General features: G+C 43.6%; 1 protein-coding gene across 5 annotated transcripts in view; it reads left to right on the top strand.

Moving 5' to 3' along the window:
- Positions 1 to 19,982, top strand: part of SMOC1 (SPARC related modular calcium binding 1) — a 129,754-nt gene that overhangs the window by 93,537 nt on the left and 16,235 nt on the right. For all 5 annotated transcript variants that reach the window (XM_059849670.1, XM_059849669.1, XM_059849668.1 and 2 more), the window contains 3 exons: positions 9,282 to 9,474; positions 10,531 to 10,613; positions 14,331 to 14,436. In XM_059849670.1, the coding sequence (XP_059705653.1) occupies positions 9,282 to 9,474; positions 10,531 to 10,613; positions 14,331 to 14,436 (382 nt within the window). The remainder of the gene's footprint in view (positions 1 to 9,281; positions 9,475 to 10,530; positions 10,614 to 14,330; positions 14,437 to 19,982) is intronic.

The raw sequence follows: 19,982 nt of genomic DNA, 5'->3' as shown, positions 1-19,982 counted from the left end.
CAAGTGGACAAGGAGCAGTAGGAGAAGGGACAAAGATATAAGAAACTGGGGTAAAAGGGGAAATAAGAAACAGCGCCGCTTTTAAAACCACTGGGGATTTGGTGAGGAAGGGAAAGGAAATAAGCTCCAACGGCAGGCATTACCTGAACATACAGACACAAACTGAGAGTGGTCAACTTTGTGGAGTTTGTTTTGCTTTTTAGCAGAAGCTGGTTCTGATTGGAGGGGCTGCACTGATTTGCTGGAGTAATTCCTTAGCAGCAGTCTCCTTGCTGTTTGTAACAGCAGCATTCAGCACAGGCTCATTTGTGGATCTGCACTTCAGATATCCATTTCAATGTATGCTGATGCCTGCAGAAAGGCTGCACATATTGACTCACCTTCCCACCTCTCTTGAAATGTTCCTGTCAAATTCACCGCATTTCTGAGGTACCACAATTAAGGAGGAGCTGTTTTAAAGTAACTGTCATTGCTAGCTCCTAGATAACCTCTGGAAAATGTTTAGACCTAGGTAGGCTTCTCCTGAAACCAAAAGCCCTGGTGGGGTTTGCAAATGACAAGTGAAGAAAAAGAGAGAAGTGAAGAAAAGAAAAGGGTTCAAAACACAGGTCAGTGTATCCCTATGAGCATCTGCTGCCCACAGAGCTGTCCAAGAAGGCCATGAATATTGTCTAGTACAGCATAAGGCTGTGAATGAGAACAGCTGCATTCCAGAGCTTTAGAAAACCCTGCCCCTCCATGGGGATGTCTGTTGGACATCCATCTCATGATACTGATCAAGTGGGAGCAGTTTCTCCGGGCCATGGCTGATGTCTGAATCCTGTGTTACATCACTGAACTTCCAAAGCCCAGATATTCTATGCAGAGAATTCTACAGCTGACTCTAGGTAAATATCCAAAAGTGACTGCTAGCTTCCTGTCAGAGGCAATTCCCTCTGCCTCCTTGTAAAGTGCAAAATACTACAGGAAAAAGCTGCTCTGTCACTGCATGAAAAGGCTCATCATACTATAAACCTGTCTTTCTTGCCTTCTGTTCCTCACCAGTAGCAGCATTAAATATAATGTTGCTGTAGATAGGAAGACCAGTCTGAACCACTTTTTACCTGCCTGTGACAGTTTTCAAAGTCTTTCTGTTTGGTGTCCTATAATTGCAGAGTAACAATACTGTAAAAATAGTGTGATTGTATACTCTAGCTAGAAAAGTTAGGCAAATTCTGCAATAATTGCTGTACTAGTTGTTCCAAGGACTATTAAAAACAGGTGTGGAACTGAAAAAAGTTTCCCAATAATGCTAAGGCTCCAGTGAAAACACCTACTTTTTTTGTTTTATTGAACAGAATTCCTCAGTGTGGAAAGAGTGCAGTGAAAAAGGAGTAAAGGGAAAATGAATGTGTTCAGAGACAGGTGGCTTGTCTCAAAACTAGGTACACCACAAGCTTAGAAACTACGTGAAATGGAAAAGAGGCATTAGGGAAGAAAAAACACAGACTGTGTAGCTTTGTCTCAAAATGACAAGGGCAATGTCTAAGGTTGAAAGTTTTTTCTACTGCTGAGGAACCATCCTGATGTCAAGAAGTGAAGAGGCTGCATTTTGATGCCAGACTTTCTCTGCTTGGACTACGGAAGCTCTTGTCATTGTGAAGGTACTGTACAGGTACAGCTGTCATAAAGGATGTGGAGGCCAGGTGCATTAGAGAGGATCAGACCCCAAAATCTGGAAACTTAAACCAGATCAAATATCTTCAAGATTTTAGTCTGTGTTAGCAAAAAGGTTGCCTCAGTCATTGAGGATCTGCTGGAGCTTCTCAGCCTGTAAGAAGAGAGAAAAAAAAGACCTGAAAACATTCAGGTGGTTTTCTTTCCCTGTTTTAACCCAGGGTCATATCCAAAAAATTGCAGCTCTGACAACATAACCTGTTCCTAATCTGGCAACAGAGATCCCACTGCCTCTTCCAATGAGTGAACAGTTAATCATCAGGGCTTTTTTATATCAAACCTAAATAGCCTTTCCCCAAGTTAGCTGTCTGCTACTTGAACTACCCATGGGGAAGGAAAAAAATTATCTATGGTATCTTTTTTTTTCTTATAGAGCAGCTTTTATGTCTCAGAAGACTGAATGTCATCCCTAGACTAAACAAATTGAATTCCTTTAGCCTTTTCTCATAGATCAAGTTTCGTAGACCTTTGCCTGTTCCCCTTGCTCTCTCATGCCCTCTTTCCAAACAGTCCTCCTGTCCCTCAAAGGGCAGTGCCCAGTGCTTGTACACAGGGCTGATTTAAGGATCACCAGTACTTCATGTCCGTTCCTTATGCGAAGTTCCCATCATTACATTCCATGGCTGGATTTACCTGTTTTGATTCTTTTTGTTGTTGTTTGCAATGTCATGACTTTTTTTGTGCAGACTTTTTTTTTTGGTCTACCTAAGCTGCTGACCATTTTTTCCAAGTCTCACTGTCTTGCCAGTAATTTCCTCCCCATACGCTGGATTTCTCCTTGCTGGTTGTTATTTTTTGTACTTGTAAGTTGTGATTACACTGATTTAAAACCATTTATCAATGTGACTTTGAATTCCTTCCTGAAGTTCAATCTGTTCCACTGGAGTGGTCATTTAATTTGATACAAGTCTCATGGTAGCTTTCAAAATAGACAACTTCTGAGACCCCTTGTCTTGGAGAGCATCTTTTTCTTAACCTGCTGTGTTAGGTAGCTATCTCGTAGTAATTGTATGTAGCTTGCATTTCCCTCATTTGGTTATGAGAATGACACAACTTAAAATATACTCTAATGAGCCAGAATTTATTCAGAGCTCTAATGCATTGTACATGAACATGAAAATATTATCAGGTTTTTTCCAGGATGATGTACCACAGCCACAAAAAAAGCGTTGTTCTTTTTCTGCCATCCTTCAGCTACTCTGGCTGTAGCTCTAGAGAGACTGTGGGGCTGACTGCTTGTGAGATGGGATGGTATAAAGAGTCCAAGGCCTGCCTGAAAAGCAGTTCAGTTAGAATTGCAAGGACAGGTAGCTTTCAACTGACAGGTTTCAAGATGTGCAAGTGTGGATCTTTATTCCTGTAGTTGGGAACCCTGTGGAGCACACTCCACTTTTCTTAGCTGGGCAGGGCACAATGCCCACAGGTTGTGCAAAAGGAGCATAACTTGTGCATCAGAAAGTCCCTCACTAAGTTTGCTCTAATCTGTGAGATGGTGCTTCCTTCAGCCAGTCCTCCATATTGCAAGCTAGAGGGTAGATATTGAGTAGGCTTCTCATCTTATAACACTGGTGGGAATGCAATGCAGCCTTATCTCCTAGAGCAGAAGGAAAATGGCAGGAGAAGCATGTGTTCCTGGATAGCTGAAGTTTAATGAGCCTCTTAGAATAATGCATTTTTGAAAATTGGAACCCACCTGTTAAACCTTTGCATTGTTCAGCACTGGAACATGTAGTACCATCTGCTTCCTCTGTAGCCTATTCCTCGAGAAATGGAATGAGTACCAAGGTAAAGCAAAGGCTCCTCAACTGGTACAGTATGGGAACACCTGCAAGGTTTGTTTTTCTTTTTACCTTCATGTTAGCCAGAAAACTCTGGAGGGACCATGATCCCAGACAGAACAGGGTGGAGTGGCTATCAGTACTGATGACTAACAGAGGTGTGGAGAGATTTATGCTATCCCCAAGAGCTGTATTTGCTCAGCTGTTATTGTGCTCCCAGTAAACACAGAAGGGGTTGTTTCTCTCCCTCCACCCACAGCCCTGCTCAGGGGACAGGCAATAAGGGCCTATTTACTGCATTGCTTTGCTAGTCCTGCCAGCACTTGTGCATATGTGTACTTAAGGCTTTTCCAATGCTCTTTCCTTTCTGGATAGGGGAGGATGCAGGTTTGCACTGCTGAGGTAACCTGTGCTGAACTTGCTTTCTGCCCACAACTTTTGTAAGCTCCATACTGGGATGAGGTACCTGTTCTGGAGTGGACCTGGGTCCTGTTCACATTAGAGCTTCCTTAAACAATGTAAAAGCAGCTTTAAGCTCATGTACATGCTGTGGTAAAATAACCAGTTCAAAGCTCTTGATCTCTGCCACAGCAGTGTAAAGACGCTTAAGAGATTGATCCTGTCTGAATTAAGCTTCTCTGGGAGACAGGCAAGCACTTTTCCTCACTGAAAGGAAAACTGAGGCACAAAGACACTTAGTCTTCATGTTTGGGCTGGCACAGGAGGTCAGTAGGAACTTGGCACTAGATATCCATGCTGCTCCCCTTTGTTCTATGCTGCACTAATGTCTCACTGAGGGGAAAGTTGGGAGTTGAACAAAAAAAAAAATTGGGGGAGATGTGTTTGAGGATTTTTTAAATGGTTTTTTGAAATGAGGTCCCTGTTGCAGCACTAACAATGGGGATTGGTCAAGAATTCTTCTTCTTCTAAAAGACCTTTTCCTCCCCTTGTGATGAATGCTTGTTCATTAAAACTAAAGCTTTTTGTGGGAATTGCATGGGAAAAGTTTTGCTGGTCCAGACAGAATTTCTGGTCAAAAGAAATGAGGGAGAGAGAGAAAAAGAGAAGGAAATCTGCCCTGCCTGGTATAGCCTGTAGCTCTGGGGTTAGGCTGTTCACATGAGTTCATTGGGGCTGGGCAGAAGCATAGAGGGAGGTTAGACCCTGATTTGGAAGAAAGAATCCTGTCTCTTAAGGGTGTAGGAATCTCTCCAAGGTACTTGGTTTTGGTGCCAGAGTCTCTCTCTTCTTTTAATGAGAAAAGATTTGGGTACAGAAGACCAAAGTTCAAAAAATAAGCTGCTGTGGTTGGATGGCAGATGTTCCCTATGTCCCACCATAATTATCCACAGCATCTTCACAGCCGTGGTGAATGATGCTTGGTGCCTTGGCTTTGGTGGCAATGAGAGTTGTTCCATGTCAGAAGAGCAGCTGGGGGAGGTTGCCTCATCCCCCGTGGCTGCAGACAGCCCTGCAAGGTGAGCATGAGAACTGTTAAGCACAAGCCTTTGGCTAGGTGCTACTAGACACCCTCTCTTCTCAGCTTTGTGAGGTAAACAAGCACCCCATCTCTTTTATAACCATACAGTTTATTACACAGTCAGACAAGTCCCTTACTTTGTCCATAATTTTTATTTTTATTGTGTGGGCATTAAATGCATGTTTGAATATATGTACTTAAGGGTCCAGGAATGAGAGACCTTTTAATGAATCCGACCAGGTATTCCTCAGAAGGCCATTACTAGGGCAAAATTGTTGCATAAATAATGTTCAACTGCAGATGTCCAAGCCCTGTTTTCCTGCCATAGCTCATGGCTTCAGAGACACTGCTTTAAAAATAGGTTATAATGAGTGGTAGATGCAGTCAGGAGTAAGAAGGAACAGTTAGCATTTTAGAGCTGAGCAGTTGAGGTAAAATGGATATTTCTGCCAATGACTGTTCTCTTTGTGTATGAATACATTCCCTAATGTGTTTTTTTTCTGTAATTTGGTTTTTTGTAATCTAGATTTGCTGTCTCACAAAGGTTTCACTCCCCAGCAGCAGCAGTTGGCAAGTGTTACTTGGTTTCTTTGCTGATGGTCAAGTCAAAGCAAAGATGGCAGAAAACAGTGGAATGTGACAGCACCTTTAAAATAAATACATAAATGGGTATAATATTATTATTTGTTCTAGGAAGACTGTGTTCCACTGATTTGCTGCCTTAAATGTTCTTTCTCTAAGAAAGTTTCGTTTAGGCAAAGAAGGAAAACCTTTCTTTCTCTGCCTGCAACTCCCATTAGCAGGGAATAGGCTTTTAAGTACCCTGCATGTATAATAAATATATGCTGGTTTCTAAGATGACAGCTTAATTTCATAGCTGGCATTAAACTTTCTAGCTTTGCCATAGGCTTTTTCTATTCTCCATTAAGCTGGCCTTGGCAACAACAGCAAAGTTTCCAGTAAGCAGTTTGACTGGAACAGGAGGGCTTGAGTGTCCTGGAGCTGGGATGGCATTTGATGATCCCTTTGTTACCCATGAGACAATCTTTCAGGGTGACACTGCATGCAGTTCATGCCAAGTCCCAGACTAGGGAAGCTGATGGTGTGGATTTCCCAGCTGATTTTGCTGGCTTTTGAATACCCAACTATTAATATTAATGTTTATTTTTTAAGGGAATAAAGTGCTGTTAGAGTGGTAGCCTGGAGGAAAGAGTCTCTTTGGGAACTAGTGCTAGTTAATACATTCTGCTTAGCAGACAAATGTCACTGAAGGAAATTTCCACAAGGCTGCTGTCAGAGTCAGTGTGTTTGCTATTCTGATCTCCTCCAGCTCGGGGAATGTTTGGTGGATCTGGAAGGGGTTCAGAGAAGAACTGTGCCATGTCGGACTCTCCATCATGTAAATGAGACAAAGTAAGATCTGTAAAGCAGGGTGGAACTTCGATAGTAGCTACTTCTAGATGTACATCAGAACTGAGTAAAGTATGATCTCCCTGATGCTTCAGCTGTACCACTGTCATTGCTAATGAGAGCCTACTGAATGCTGGTGACAGAGTCTGCATCATTACATCTGTCTGATATCTACTGAACAAAGCCTCTAAGATTTGTTTCACAGCCTTTAAACAGCCTGCAAACAGAAACAACTACCAGTTAGTTATGTATTCTGGTAGTAAATGTGACTATTCAGTTCCCACAAATTTCTGTTAGTATGTCAGAGAATTTTTTCAATTTTTTTATGCCATAGCACAAATGTAGATGTATGTAGATTTATTCTGTGTAATTTGCATACCTAACTGCAAATGTATGTAAAATAACATACTAATTCATGAAAGAAATTTTTTAAATCTTTATTTCAATTTAAGTGGCTTATTTCTTTGTTCTAGCACATACTTTATTTTTTTCAGAGTAATTTTACTGAGAGTTTTGCAAGACTCACTGGAGTTGAGAAATCTTGGTTTGACTTTGTGCACTCGGGAAGCTTTTGGGATTTAGATAGAAAAATTCCTGGAATGTAGTTCTCTTGAGCAGAAGTTTTTCTTCCTTTTGCTTGTAATGTAATGATGATAGAGAATTTTGCCCCTGCTTTTTTGCTTCCCCCAAGCTGCCTGAGTGATTTGCCTCACCTGATGCCCAAGAGGTGAATTGCTGTCAGCAGACTGTGGCTAAGTGGGGCCTTTTGATGTCAGTGGTTTGTTAGGGAACTGGCAGTCCTCTGGCTCAGTGACTTCTCTGTCCATGTACGTCTTGGGAAGAGTCTTCTTTTTCTTTTTTTCTTTTTTCTTTTTTAAATTTTTTTTCTTTTTTTCTTTTTCCTTTTTGCCCTCCTTCTTCTTCCTCTTCTTCTTCCTCTTTGTCTTCTCAGATGTGAAATCTGTCAGCAAAGTGAAGTCAGCTTAAATATCTGCAGAGGCTTGAGTTCCTTTGCAGTTTTTGTTGACTTTATCCCCTCCTGCTCCTTCCCGGTCAAATTTCTCTCTGCTTGAGTCAGACTTACCGACACTTTCTGTTGCATGGGTTTGTATGTGGCAAAGTTCAGATGCCCTTCACATTCCCAGCCTTGACAGTGATCTGAAATGCTGAGGAGAGTGAGGCTTTTTGGGGTCTCTGAGACTCTTTCAGCTGCTACAGTTCAATTAGAAACCAGTAAAAATGCTTCTGGTATCCAGACATGCTGTATTCAGGTGATGCTGTGCCGACCTGCTGGAGTTTCTTGTTGTATCTGCAGCTACCAAGCTGTAAATTGGCGCCCCTTCTGTTCCCCAAATATGGAACAAAACTTACTCTCTCAACAGCTTAATTTATCATCAAAAGAAAAGGTATAACTAATAGTGTACCAACAGGCAGGCAAAATAGAGGGAACCTGAGCCTTGTGTGTGCTGAGTTGTGTGCTGAGCCAGTCACGAGAGCAGGATGCTGAGGTTATGCTGTGTCCACTGGCTGATGATGCAAGTATCTACAGATTTGGGGTGAACCTAGGGTGTCATTGCTGGTCAGTGGAAGAATTTTACATATTGAGGTCTTAAGGTAGCTCTTGGCTGTGGCAAGGAATTACAGGTCTTGTGGCCTATTTATAAAACTAAGATTAAAAGCAAAGTAAACTGCAGGGTATAGGAAGGCTAGGGAAGAAGGGGACAGCTGTTTTTCCTGCTTCTGTTTTTCATCACTCTCCTAAGGATAAGAGTTAGGAGTTAGATTGTTCTCTTTTGTTACCCTAGACTTAGATGTGTTTTCAGCTGTCTTGACTGCTTTCTTTTCTTCACTATCGTACTTTCAGTAGTTTACAAAGTTGAAATAATTTTTCTGCCTGTCAAAATGCCAGAATATCTGAAGAGTTTTAATTGTGAATTTCTGGCTGTTGAGCCAAATAAGTATTATCATCTTGCAGGTACTCTGTGCTTCTCTTTCCCCTTAGGTGGCTGGTCCATGTGAGAGGCAGCAGCCTGGCACTGTCCATGCACCCAGCACTCCTTTGTGGGCAGTGCTTGGGCTCTGTGTGCCAGGCTGGCTGCAGAAGCCACTTCTGGGCTTCTACCTGTTCTGTGGTGCATGTCACTACTCTTCTCTTTGACAATATCTTTGGAAATAGCCTTTCCTGTGTTCTTAAGGCACAGGGCCTTACCTGCTGCTCAGTAGAAAGCAGTGTTGGGTGCCCTTTGTTTTCCAGTTGAGGACAACAGTGGAGAGTGCTGGAGAGGTGATGGCAATGGGGGTCGAGTGGGATGTCCTGTTCTGTTCCCTGCTGAGGTGTGTGCAGACGCTGTCTGCACTGGATAGAGCTGTGTTAAAACATAACCCGCTCCTCTTGGGATCATGTTGGAGAGGTGGTATTAAGAGGGAGGAGTGTTTTGCAGTCTGGAGGAAGAGACGAAGGGGCAGGGCAGGGTGTTTGCATCCTTTGTTTAACTGGAAAATACAAGTCACAGTTTAGGACCTCTCAGCTTGCAAAAACAATCTGGGAAATGCTTACCTCATGGCTGCATTAATAGTGAATTATTTTTACCTGACAGTTCGTTTCCAAAACCCAAGTGATCAAGAAGAGTTTTTTCTGCTGTTTCTTGCATCCTGAGCACCCAGCCATCAATGTCTTTAGTCCATAATCTTGTTGTGTCACAGCGAAATGTAGGAGAAAGTTCTCAATCCAGAAGTCCCTCAGTCCCTGAGGATGTAGCCGTACTGATGTTTGATGAGAAGGAAACAGACACAAAGGGCTCCTGATGTGAAGGATACCCATATCCCACTGACCTGAGCAAAGTGATCTTGATTTGATTCCTTTTTCCATCCCCTCCAACCTCCCTTTTGTCTTCCAGAAAAAGTTCACTCCTGTGACCAGGAGAGGCAGAGCGCCCTGGAGGAGGCCAGGCAGAACCCCCGGGAGGGCATCGTCATCCCCGAGTGCGCTCCTGGAGGACTTTACAAACCAGTGCAATGCCACCAGTCCACTGGGTACTGCTGGTGTGTCCTGGTGGACACGGGACGTCCCCTGCCTGGTACTTCCACACGGTGAGAGCTACAGGCAGGCCTGGGAAGGTGCCTGGCTGAAGATGATGAGATATAAAAAATACTACTGCAATATGAAACCAGTTCCTCACTCTAGAGCGGTCAGCTCTACCCCACTTTCCCTAGAGCAAGCAATGCTGTATGTGATGTTCCCTGTTGAGTGTTACTGTGCAGCTCCCTCTCTATAGGAGTTGGTGGACATTAACTACTGTCCTTACTTTTCTCTGTGTTAAAGTATTCATGCAAAGCAGCCTTTTTTTCTTCTGGCTTGCTTTTGTGACATAGAAGAAATGGGGGCTTTGCTCAAGAGTATAGATTATGGGCATGAGCAGTAAAAAGACAAGTGTCTTTTTTGCATTATCATCTGCTTTATACTTCCATGTTGCAGCCACTTGAATCCTGACCAGTATGGAATTAGAAGACGGCTTGTTGTGCCTGTGTACATTTAAAACCAGAGATAAATTTTCTTTTTTTTCCAGTCACACTCTATCTTGAAACTACCTGAAACTACCTTTTCTCACTTGGAGTTTGGAAACAAATTGCAAGTCTGGCAAGTTGCAAAAACAGGCCAGGAAGAGCTGGGACTTAAACTTGGCTACATGTAGTGATTCTGCAAAGCATGGACAGCTTTCAAAAAAAAATTTAGCCTATGCCCACAAGAATTGGAAGAGGGCCCTGTTCTGTTTGTGGGTTTCAGTTGATAGCTGGTACTGGACTTCAGAGTATGTTCTTCTTTCTCTTTCCACTTCTGCTGCTGTTGCTGACTGTCCATAAACAGTCAGATGCTTGAGAGTGTATTTCTTCTGGAGATTTATTGGTTTCTCCTGCAGTGAGCAGACAAGGCACAAGTCATTGACCCTGAAATTAGCTCAGCTGGTCAAAGCATAGTGCTCATAATGGCCTGGTTGTGGATTTGATCCGTATATGGGCCAATCACTTGAGCTGGACTTGATGATCCTTGCTGGTCCCTTCCATCTCAGAACAGTCTGTGATTAGTGACTATGTGATGACACTAAAGCTGTGTTACATAGTTTAGCTTCTGCTGTTTTTCTTTTTCAGGTATGAGACCCCAGTGTGTGAAAGTGATGCCAGATCAAAGAGCACAGAGATTGATGATCCCTTCAAGGACAGAGAACTTCCAGGTTAGAGGAAGAAGATCCTGTCTCTGCCTTCTTACCTTGTCTTACCTTGGGACTCTTAAGAGGCCAAGAGTATTTTTGAGGAGATAGGGGATGTTCCTCACAGTGCATGCTTTAAGATCACCTTCAGTTTCAGCAGTGAACTGGAAAAGGCTGGGTCTGTCCTGGGTGTGTTTATTGCCTGTCTACCTTTGAAAACATTTCTGGGATTAGAATTTTCTGGATAGAAACCAGGATGCCTGGAGATACCCTGGGGAAGAATGGGCTCAGTATTGAATGTTCCTTAAAGCCTGACCAGGACAAGATCCTTTCTGTTTAGCTGGACTTTTCAGCAGCTTGATGCTCCCTGAGTCACAGAAGAGGGCACAACTGCCAATTGTCAGTGCTCTGATTTGCTCCCTTTCACTGACTGCATGGAGCAGGCAGGACAACCCTCACAGTGTACTTATGTCCCTCACCTATGGTGGCTTCTCACTTAGCTGGACTTTATTCCTCCTTTTCTGCCTGGGATATGTTTTATTTCCCACAGTTCCTTGTTTTATATTCTGTTTTTCCCTCTTAAGAGAGTGGCAAGCATAATTTGCTGTTTTCCTACCTTTTTTCTGCTAGGAACACGTGCTGGGCATTGGTGTCAGTGCAGCTCTTAAAAATGCTATCCCAGCTGCCTGTGCTCTGTTTTCTCCTTCTGGCTCCCTTCTCAGGAGCAGAGTGAGGGGCCTTCACTGGCAGGTCAGCCATTGCTCTTCTGGGTGAGGACTGCTTGAAAACACAAGCTACAGTGGATCCCTCTGCACCGTGAGGGGGTGGTGGACACCACTAATTCTGCAGAAGTAGCTGGTGACTCTGGATCAGCTTAACGTTCTATGGGTAGCATAAAGTGAGTTGTTCCTGAGCAGGTTGGCAAAGGAAATGAGATTTGTTCCAGATCTGCCTTGTGTGTCTCCTAATTGTTGTCCTGCTGGCTCCTGACTTCAGACCCCAGACCTTTCTGCTTAGAAACTCTGCCCTCAGCAGGGCTCTCTTCTATGCAGCTCCTCGTTTTCACGAGTCGTGTAAAAATTTCCTATTGCCTCCTTTTCACATTCAAAGGAAATCAACCAATTGGTTAAAATATTATGTTGTAGGGTAGGGGGAGGGAAGCCAGCTAAATGGATTACAGTAAGGCTCATTTCCTTAAGATATCACACTAAAATGGAGTAACCTTACATCCTTGATTCCCCATCCCCCACTCCCATTGCTTTACCACCTATCCTTGCACTTCTTCCCTGCCTCTTCAGAAATCCTCTGCAAAAATCCTTCGCACTTTGGCTTTTTCTTTGGGACTCTATTTCTGATCTCAAGAAGACAGACTGGTTTTGTTTCCCTTCTCCTTTCCCTTCTCCACTGAAGCCAGACAAGGGGACAGGAACTGCTTGATGCAGAAGAGGACACGGGATGCTCTGTAGCTTAGCAGTCTGGTCCCAATATCAAACTCCAGGAGAGCTGCCCTCTCAGGTCAAGCCAGTTTTCTGTGCCTGTGTAAACTTCAGTCTCTGTTTGGCTGCACTGGTTGGTATGATTGTTGCCCAGAGAAGTTTTGAATGCCCCATCCCTGGAAGTGCTCAAGGCCAGGCTGGATGGGATCCTGAGCAACCTGATCTAGTGAATGGCATCCCTGCCCCTAGCAGGAGGGTTGAAACTAGATGATCTTTAAGGTCTCTTTTAACCCTAGCCACATTCCATGATTCTGTGATTCCTATCACTGAAAATACCCCTGTCTATGGAGAGATGGGGAGACAGAGGGTCTGATCCTGGTTTGTCTGCCTGAGAAATGCTGTGCTGCATGAGCTTCTTACTCAATCTTGAGGTTTGTTTGATTAGCTGCTCTTGTATGCAAAAATTTACTGACGAGCCAGAACTGCAGGGGATGAGAGAGAATGGGTTTTTTAATTTTTTTTCCTGCTCTCATTTCTTAGCGGAACTGAATGTCAAGAAAAATTCCTGCTTTAATGTGAGACTGGTTGCATCATTTGTGCTCAGTTCTTTCAGGAGGATCCCTAAGTTTATTCCTCTTTTAGAGGTTTGCCCTTTCTTTAGACTCCCAGTGCTGCAGGCAGTGTACTTCTTGGCCTTTGTGAAGAGACCCTGCAGAGGCCCAGGTGGGAAAGACATAAGTTCAGATCCTTGCACACCTACACATACTCTCTTCACAGCCTGTCATGACTGTGGCCAAAAGTAAAAAAGAAAGAAGGAAGGAAAATGTTGCTTATACATAGCAAATGGCAAACTGCTAATTCCTGCAGATGGTGAGATGCTGGGAGCCCAGGGAGATGACTTCTAGCAAATGGTTCTTCAGCCTTTTCATTACCTCAACAAAAAGCTCCTTTAAGTGAGTGGTCTACTCCAGATTACCCATTACAATGCTGACATATTCTGGACCATATGCCAAATGACTGCTGAGGGGTGTGCATGTGTGCAGTGCACATAATAGAGAGACAGGCTAGGGACTGTTGGTTAGCTATTGCAGAGGACAGAGGCTGTATTACTGCAAAGGAGGGACTTTTGTCAGATCAGTTTGCAAGCTGCTCTCAGCTGTCAAGGGATTACAGTAAGTTTCCGGTGCTCTGTTTGTGGTACATGTTCTTCTTTGCTTGTTCAAGAAAAGCAGAAAGTGTTGACATTGCTCTGCGTTGCTGTGGGAGGCTGTTTGCTGACATCTACTGCCCTAATCAACTGAATAATTGGTAGTGCATGGTGGTTTGGGGAAAGAGGTGAGGGATGTGGTGATGGCTTCTCACATCAAGAGAAGACAATTGGATGGCAGGTGATGGGTTTTGGACCACAGTTTTGACAATAGTGTGTTGAAGTTAAGCATGCCTGTTCTTGGTTCCTTGTTCCTTGGCTTGGCCCAGGCTAAAACAGTTGTCACAGTGTTCATGGGGTAGTAAATGAAGCTTACTTTAAGCAGCAAGGGAACAGCATAGATTGCCTTTTAAAGGTGAGGAGATGGAGAGTTTTGTTGTAACAGGCTGGCACTGTTTAGGATAGAAGGCTCTGTTAGTCCGTGGTTATGATGTGGGGAACTAGACAGCCTCAGCACTAAGTAATGGAAATGGTTACCAAGCTCATCTTCAACCCACTTTGTCCTGCTTAAGCAAGCAGTGACTGGAGGTGACTACCACATACCAACTCAGTTTGACGTATTTCCTATGTAGAGTGATCATGTGAAAAATGAGTTATTGTGGTAGGCGCTGGCAGGCAATGCTCTCTGTGCCTGAAGAGGAAAGTGCAAGCAGCAGACCTTGCCTTGTGCTCTGGGGTACTTTAATCTGTCAATTAGAGCCTCAGAACAGCCACATTTGCCTCAGAAGATGATCCAGGAGGTAATGAATTGTTTTGTAAACTTCTCTGCAAGTGTCACCATGGGAACTCCCATCTGCCAGGCACTTCCAGCGCATCCCTGCAGTTTTGCTGGTAGAGAACTGGGTGAGACCATAAAGCTAACCACACAGTCTTCCTGCCAGATATTGTTGATTACCCTGCATGTGCCTGGACAAAAGCTGCAGGACAAATTGCCACACAGAGAAACCCACTGAGGGATTCTTCTGCCTTTCCTTAGGGACTGTGTTGATGGTTGTTGCTGTCTTAAAGACAAAAGAGGTTCTGACTGATCCTTGCTGATTTGGGGTAGGGGACTAGCCTGTGTGTTCTTGCATTAAACCTTCTCTTTTCTTTCTGCAGGCTGCCCAGAAGGGAAGAAAGTTGAATTTATTACCAGCTTACTGGATGCTCTGACTACGGATATGGTACAGGCTATTAACTCAGCAGCACCTACTGGGGGTGGGAGGTGAGTCCAGAAAGCACAGCTGAATGCCATCCAGGTGGCTGCAGAGCTCTGGCTGCCCCTGAGGTGGGGGCAGGTGGGAAAGGTGTTGCTCTGACTGATTTGGGTTCCTCTGGGTTGCTGAGAGAGAATCTGAGGCTGCTTTGTCCTGTCATCCTAGCTCTGCTTGCCTCCTCCCGCCCCTCCTCCCTGGCAGCTGCTCCACCATAAAGGTTAGTATAGCCCATTTGAAGTGTGAAATGAGAGCACAGTGGGAGGAAGTGGCTTGTTCTTTTGTCCCTTGGTGCATGAAAAGACCTAATAAAATGCAAATGGATTGAAGGAGACCGTGTGGCCTAGTGGCTACCACAGGGAGTGAAGAATGTGAACCAAATTCTTGGCAGGACCAGCACTGTGGCTTTGCTGTGAGGCTGCAGCCAGCCTGCTGATGAGGAGAGGAGCTGTTTTTCATTGCCCTCCCCTCTGACCAGCTGTGTGTCCACCCCTTTTGGAAGGAGCAACAGGTCAGGCCTGTTGCCAGAGGTGGGCAGAAGTCTGTGTTCCTGGGGAACTGGAGGAAAGTTGAGGCTGTGTCTCCCCCTCCTGCTTGATAACAGCAGATCCCTGCAGCGCTGCCTCGGGACAGGCCATTGCGAACGAACCGTGATGGATTTGAAAAGTGCTACACTGCCTCAGCTGGGCTAGGCTTCTGTGGGTCTGGACTTGCCTGGCTATAAAAGGAGTCAGTGCTGGGGCAGTTTGCAGGGATGGCACAATGACTGATGTGCCTGGGGTCTGGAGATGGAAGTGCCTCTGCACAAATGTAACTTCTGTGGGTATTCCTCCAATGTGTTGACAGTAATGTTGATCCCCTGCTTTCCTCTTTCATAATGGAGAAGGAATCAGTGCCATCTTTTAACTACTCAAGACTATTCAAGGTCCTGGGTGGCATGGCTGTGTCCCTTGGCTTCAGTATGGACTACTAGTGAATTCATATGGTTTTAACTTCACATTTAGACCTTACAAATCAGGCCAGTGACTTGTATGTGTGCCTGCATGCTGAGTATTCTGTAACCCGTTGAATTAGTGCTGTATGCCTAACATGTCTGTATTCATATAAACAGGATGAAAAATGCCCCAAGGATGGGAAATACATCGTTCTCTCCCAGACTTAGGCATTCCAATGTCAATTCTGTCTAATTTGCATGGTTCAAATGCAGCGGGTAGGGGTGGTGGGAAGCCCTGGAGAGTATTTGATATTTATTTGGCATCTTTGGCACTGGGACTGAAACACAGCCAATGTAATCATCACTCTTAAAATAAAGCTTAATATAAACCGATGTTGTAGAGACCAGAGATGTATGCCCCCCCTGCGCTTCTATAAACCAGCAGGCTTGCTTCCTAATGTTCCCCAAACTCTGTGTGTTTCTCAGCTTTCAATAGAGGCCTTTCTGGTGGAATTTTTCACTGCCCAGCTCTTCACACAGTCATCACATTGATTTATTTTCCACTCCGATGTCAGCAGCCCAGTTGTAAGGGGGGAAAATTAAATCTTTTAGCAGGCTGTCCTTGGTAAGGCAAAAGACTGCTACCACCCAAATATTGTGCCTGCCCACAGCCATGATTAAATTCAGATAACTGCTCTGGTTTAATTTTCCATGTGCCTCAGCTAGACTAAGCATGTACCCCAAAGTACAAGTGTCAAGCTTTTCCAACCCAACAGGCCATGATGGGACCATTTTAATTTTTTTAAAAAATTCATTGCAGGGAATTTTTGATATTTATATGAAAATTTTATCAGTACATACTTCATGTGGGTGTGTGAAGTTGGGAAGCTGTCCCTGTGCAGTGACTCCTGCTTTCCAAGAGTCCCAAGGTGAGGAATATCCCGAGTTCTCTCTTCAGGAATTGGCTTCTATGGTGTGAACAGGTGTATTCTTTGCTGGGTAAAAAATGGCTGGACCCAGAGAGTGGCTGGTGGCCCAAGTGGTGTTCCCCAAGGCTCAGTATTGGAGCCAGCCCTGTTTAATATCAGTTTCAATAACCTGGACAAGGGGGTTGAGTGCCCCCTTATCCTACCATGTTGTGTGAGAGTGTTGACCTGCGGAAGGGCGAGAGGGATCTGGACAGGCTGGATCAATGGGCCAAGGCCATTGTATGAGGTTCAGCAAAGGCAAGTGCCAGGTCCTGCACCTGGGTCACAACAGCCCCATGCAGTGCTACAGGCTGGGGGATGAGTGACTGGAAAGCTTCCCAGCAGAAAAGGACCTGAGGGAGCTGGTCTGCAGCAGCTGAACATGAGCCAGAGTGTGCCAGGCAGCCAGTACATACAGGTATACACTATGCGTCTTCAGTATCAATATTAAAATAAAGGACCAAAGGCAGAGAAAAGCCTTTCCAAAGTGTCCAGGACTAAAAAAGCTTAACAGTGAGAGTCTTAATGAGCTCAGACTTCCTTAGGGTGTTGAAAGAAAAAAAAAAAAGGTTGGAAGTTCATTTTGTAAAATCTGAGTATCTCTGTAGGGACAAAGGCTCTGCAGGCTCCTAAGTCTAGCAGGGAAGAACTTGATTAACTGAATATAAACAAACTTGTGATCAAAATTTCTTCAAAGCGAGGGTGGTTCCGAGCCAGAGTGAAGTCATGAGGGACGTGACAGATTCCCTCTCTCTAAAGCTTTCATCTTAGGCCTGATGTGTTTCAGAAGGACTTGCTTTAGTCAAACCTGAGTTATGGTCCCAAGAATAATTTGATTCACATTCTGTCACTATGATATACAGGAAATCTATTTAGATTACACTGCTGCCTTCAGTCTGAATCTGGATATGTGAGTGAAAACGTCTGTGTTTGCTGAGTGTCTTTGCAATTATTATCCATATTAGCTTTTTATTTTTTTGGGAGGGGGGCGGGGGGAGGAGGAGGGAATGGAGTGATGAGGGAGAAGCATGGGAAGAAATTAGAGATTGGCATTTGAAATACTGCACAGACCTGTGCTAAGTTGCCCCCAAAAACAATGTAGTAGCAGGAAAGTGAGGCAGTAGCTTGGATTCTTGCAGGCCATGTAAGCAAAACCTGGTAGGACTCTTTTTTTTTTTTTTTAACTGGGTATGCTTAAAACAACCTCGTAATCCCTTATAGGTCTTGTCTTGTTTAAGGAAGTTCAAAGCTATTGACTTTAATTGAGTTACTCTTGCTTTACAATAATGTAAATAATGTAAATGAGATGAGAACTTCCCTTCCTCATGGCCCTGGTTTATATAACAGCATAATAGCCAAATAGACTTCATTTATAGTTTTGAAACAGAAAATCTCTGGTAAAATTCATTCTTAATTTTAAGTTTATGTTATAACTCCAAGACACATCTTGTTACTGTATGTTTTCAAAGTAATTAAGGGAGCAATTGTAGGGAATTGGTTTATTAGCCAGTACATTGTATCCTTACTGAAAAAAAAAAAAATCATTGTTGAAATTGCTCACAAGTGAGTACTATATAATAGAAACAGCACTTAAAATTTTAAACTTAGCTTTAGTACATTTTAGTCTCTTTTCTAATTCTGATATAGTCATATTATAGAGGGCCTAAACTAAACTAGATCATAGGGAATCCCAGCCTGGGTTTCTGTTATCTGAGAAATTCTCTTTGGTCCCTGCCAATTCAGAAATGAGTTTTAGTTGCCAGAATGTGGGCATTATGGCTTGCTGCATTATCAGCAAAAATATTACTGCCCTGTGGAATTTGAGGTAAATGGGCAGCTTACAACAGCCACCCTTATCATGTAACACAGCAATCAGTCACTTAATTTAAAGTTGCCACTTATTCCCATGTAATAGCCCCAAAAAGTACTCCAGAAAATGGCCCTGAGGTTCCATTTCATGCTCTAGTTGAGCAGTTTGAAGCAGGCAAGCACAGTTCAGCACATCTCCAGGGTGTTCTGAAGCCAATCCACGTTTTAATAAAGATTGACACTTTTAACCAGTGAAGGGAAGCTGATGCTCAACTCCTATTGCATTTCATTTGAAGTTGGATACCAACTTCCCTTTGTCCTCTTATGGAAATTCTAGCCTAATTAAAGATACAGGAGAGTTCATGTAAGAGGAGTGTCTTTGAACAGTCAGTGAGGAATGAAGGGAGGTAATTTTTTAAGCTTCTAAATTATTTATCCTACAATCTTCAGAAAAATTGTGTTCAGAATAATGTTTCATATACAACTTAGCCTGAAGAGAGAAAGAAACTGCCCTGTAATAGGGGAGATAACTTTTAATAGAGGAATTATGCATTTCCCATAGTTAATTTGGACTGGGTGGTACCCTTTTGTTTAGTCTCAACACAGCTTAGTTTTTTGTTGGCTTCTTGATTCCTTGGCTACAGGAAAGGAGGAATAATAAAACAAATACAGGATCCTTTTGCAGTTCCCTTATAGTAATCCTTTCTGATTCAAGCCATGTTCCACTGTTCTACCTTTAACTTTAGGCAACTGCAAAGAACCACAAAGTGTGAGTAAGAAGTGGAAGCAGAGCAAGAGCAATTTTGAATTTCACCTCAGTTTGTTAAACTCATTGCTTTCCACTGCTTAGTGCTGGCACTTTGGTGGTCATCATCAGTGCTGTCACGGGCATTGGCTGGAGGGGTCAGTCACTCTCCACCCTTTCTTCATTCAGCAACAGCACCAAGCAGGGTGTATATATCCTTGCAAAATATTTACAAGTCATACAAACTTACAGCTCCAACTCTTTAGACATCCTGACCACAAACATACCTTCTGTGTGTGTTGGGAATGAAAGTTGGACTAATTATTTTTTTTTACTCTGTAGCATTTGCTACCAGCTTCTTGTCCATCAGTGTTCCTTCATCCCAGAATAGGTCCCTCTGGTTTATAGATTCTGCAGTCCAGCTAGATGATGGGCTATCTTACTGCCCTTACATCCTTCTGCCTCAGCTGCTAATGTTGCTACATCAAGTTTGTAGTACAAAATAATAGATTTTCTAAGTCTTCAAACAGGTACCTGATGGGTACTTCAGAGATATTGCAGCCTGTGCAGTGGGGCTGAAAGTGTTCAGGGAGCAAAGGACCAGCTTTGGTAGGAATGGATTTCAGTTTATCTACTAAAATGCAGTGGCACATACGACACTTTGACTGCACAGTTCTGTGGAACATAATATGATGGCGCACTGTACATGGGTCTTTAGGGGGGTCATGTCTCACATTTGCTGCACTTGTATACTTTAGCCTATATTCCTCCCCTACTTCCCTGCTCCTTCACACTGAGCTAACTGCTCCTTCCTCACAAGGGGCCTCGAGGGCTGAAAAGCATTACAGATTGCATGCACAGTGCATATTCAAGCTGCCTATTTGATAGTTTGATAGTCATTCTCTGATCCAGCATTCAGTGCAGCTTAAAAAGTGTATGTCCATGGTTTTGCACACCTCTTTTGTTCTTCAGATGATGTGAAGGTATTCTGTGGAAGTGTGCCTCATCTGGAAATAGCATTGTTAGAAGTTGCTGAACCTTTACACACATATCTCCAAGCATAAGCCGCCTAAGAAATATATGTTCTGCTATAAGGGAGCT

This window comes from Haemorhous mexicanus, chromosome 6 (assembly GCF_027477595.1).
Source record: "Haemorhous mexicanus isolate bHaeMex1 chromosome 6, bHaeMex1.pri, whole genome shotgun sequence".
NCBI lineage: Eukaryota > Metazoa > Chordata > Aves > Passeriformes > Fringillidae > Haemorhous > Haemorhous mexicanus.
This window is presented reverse-complemented; position numbering and strand designations above follow the sequence as displayed.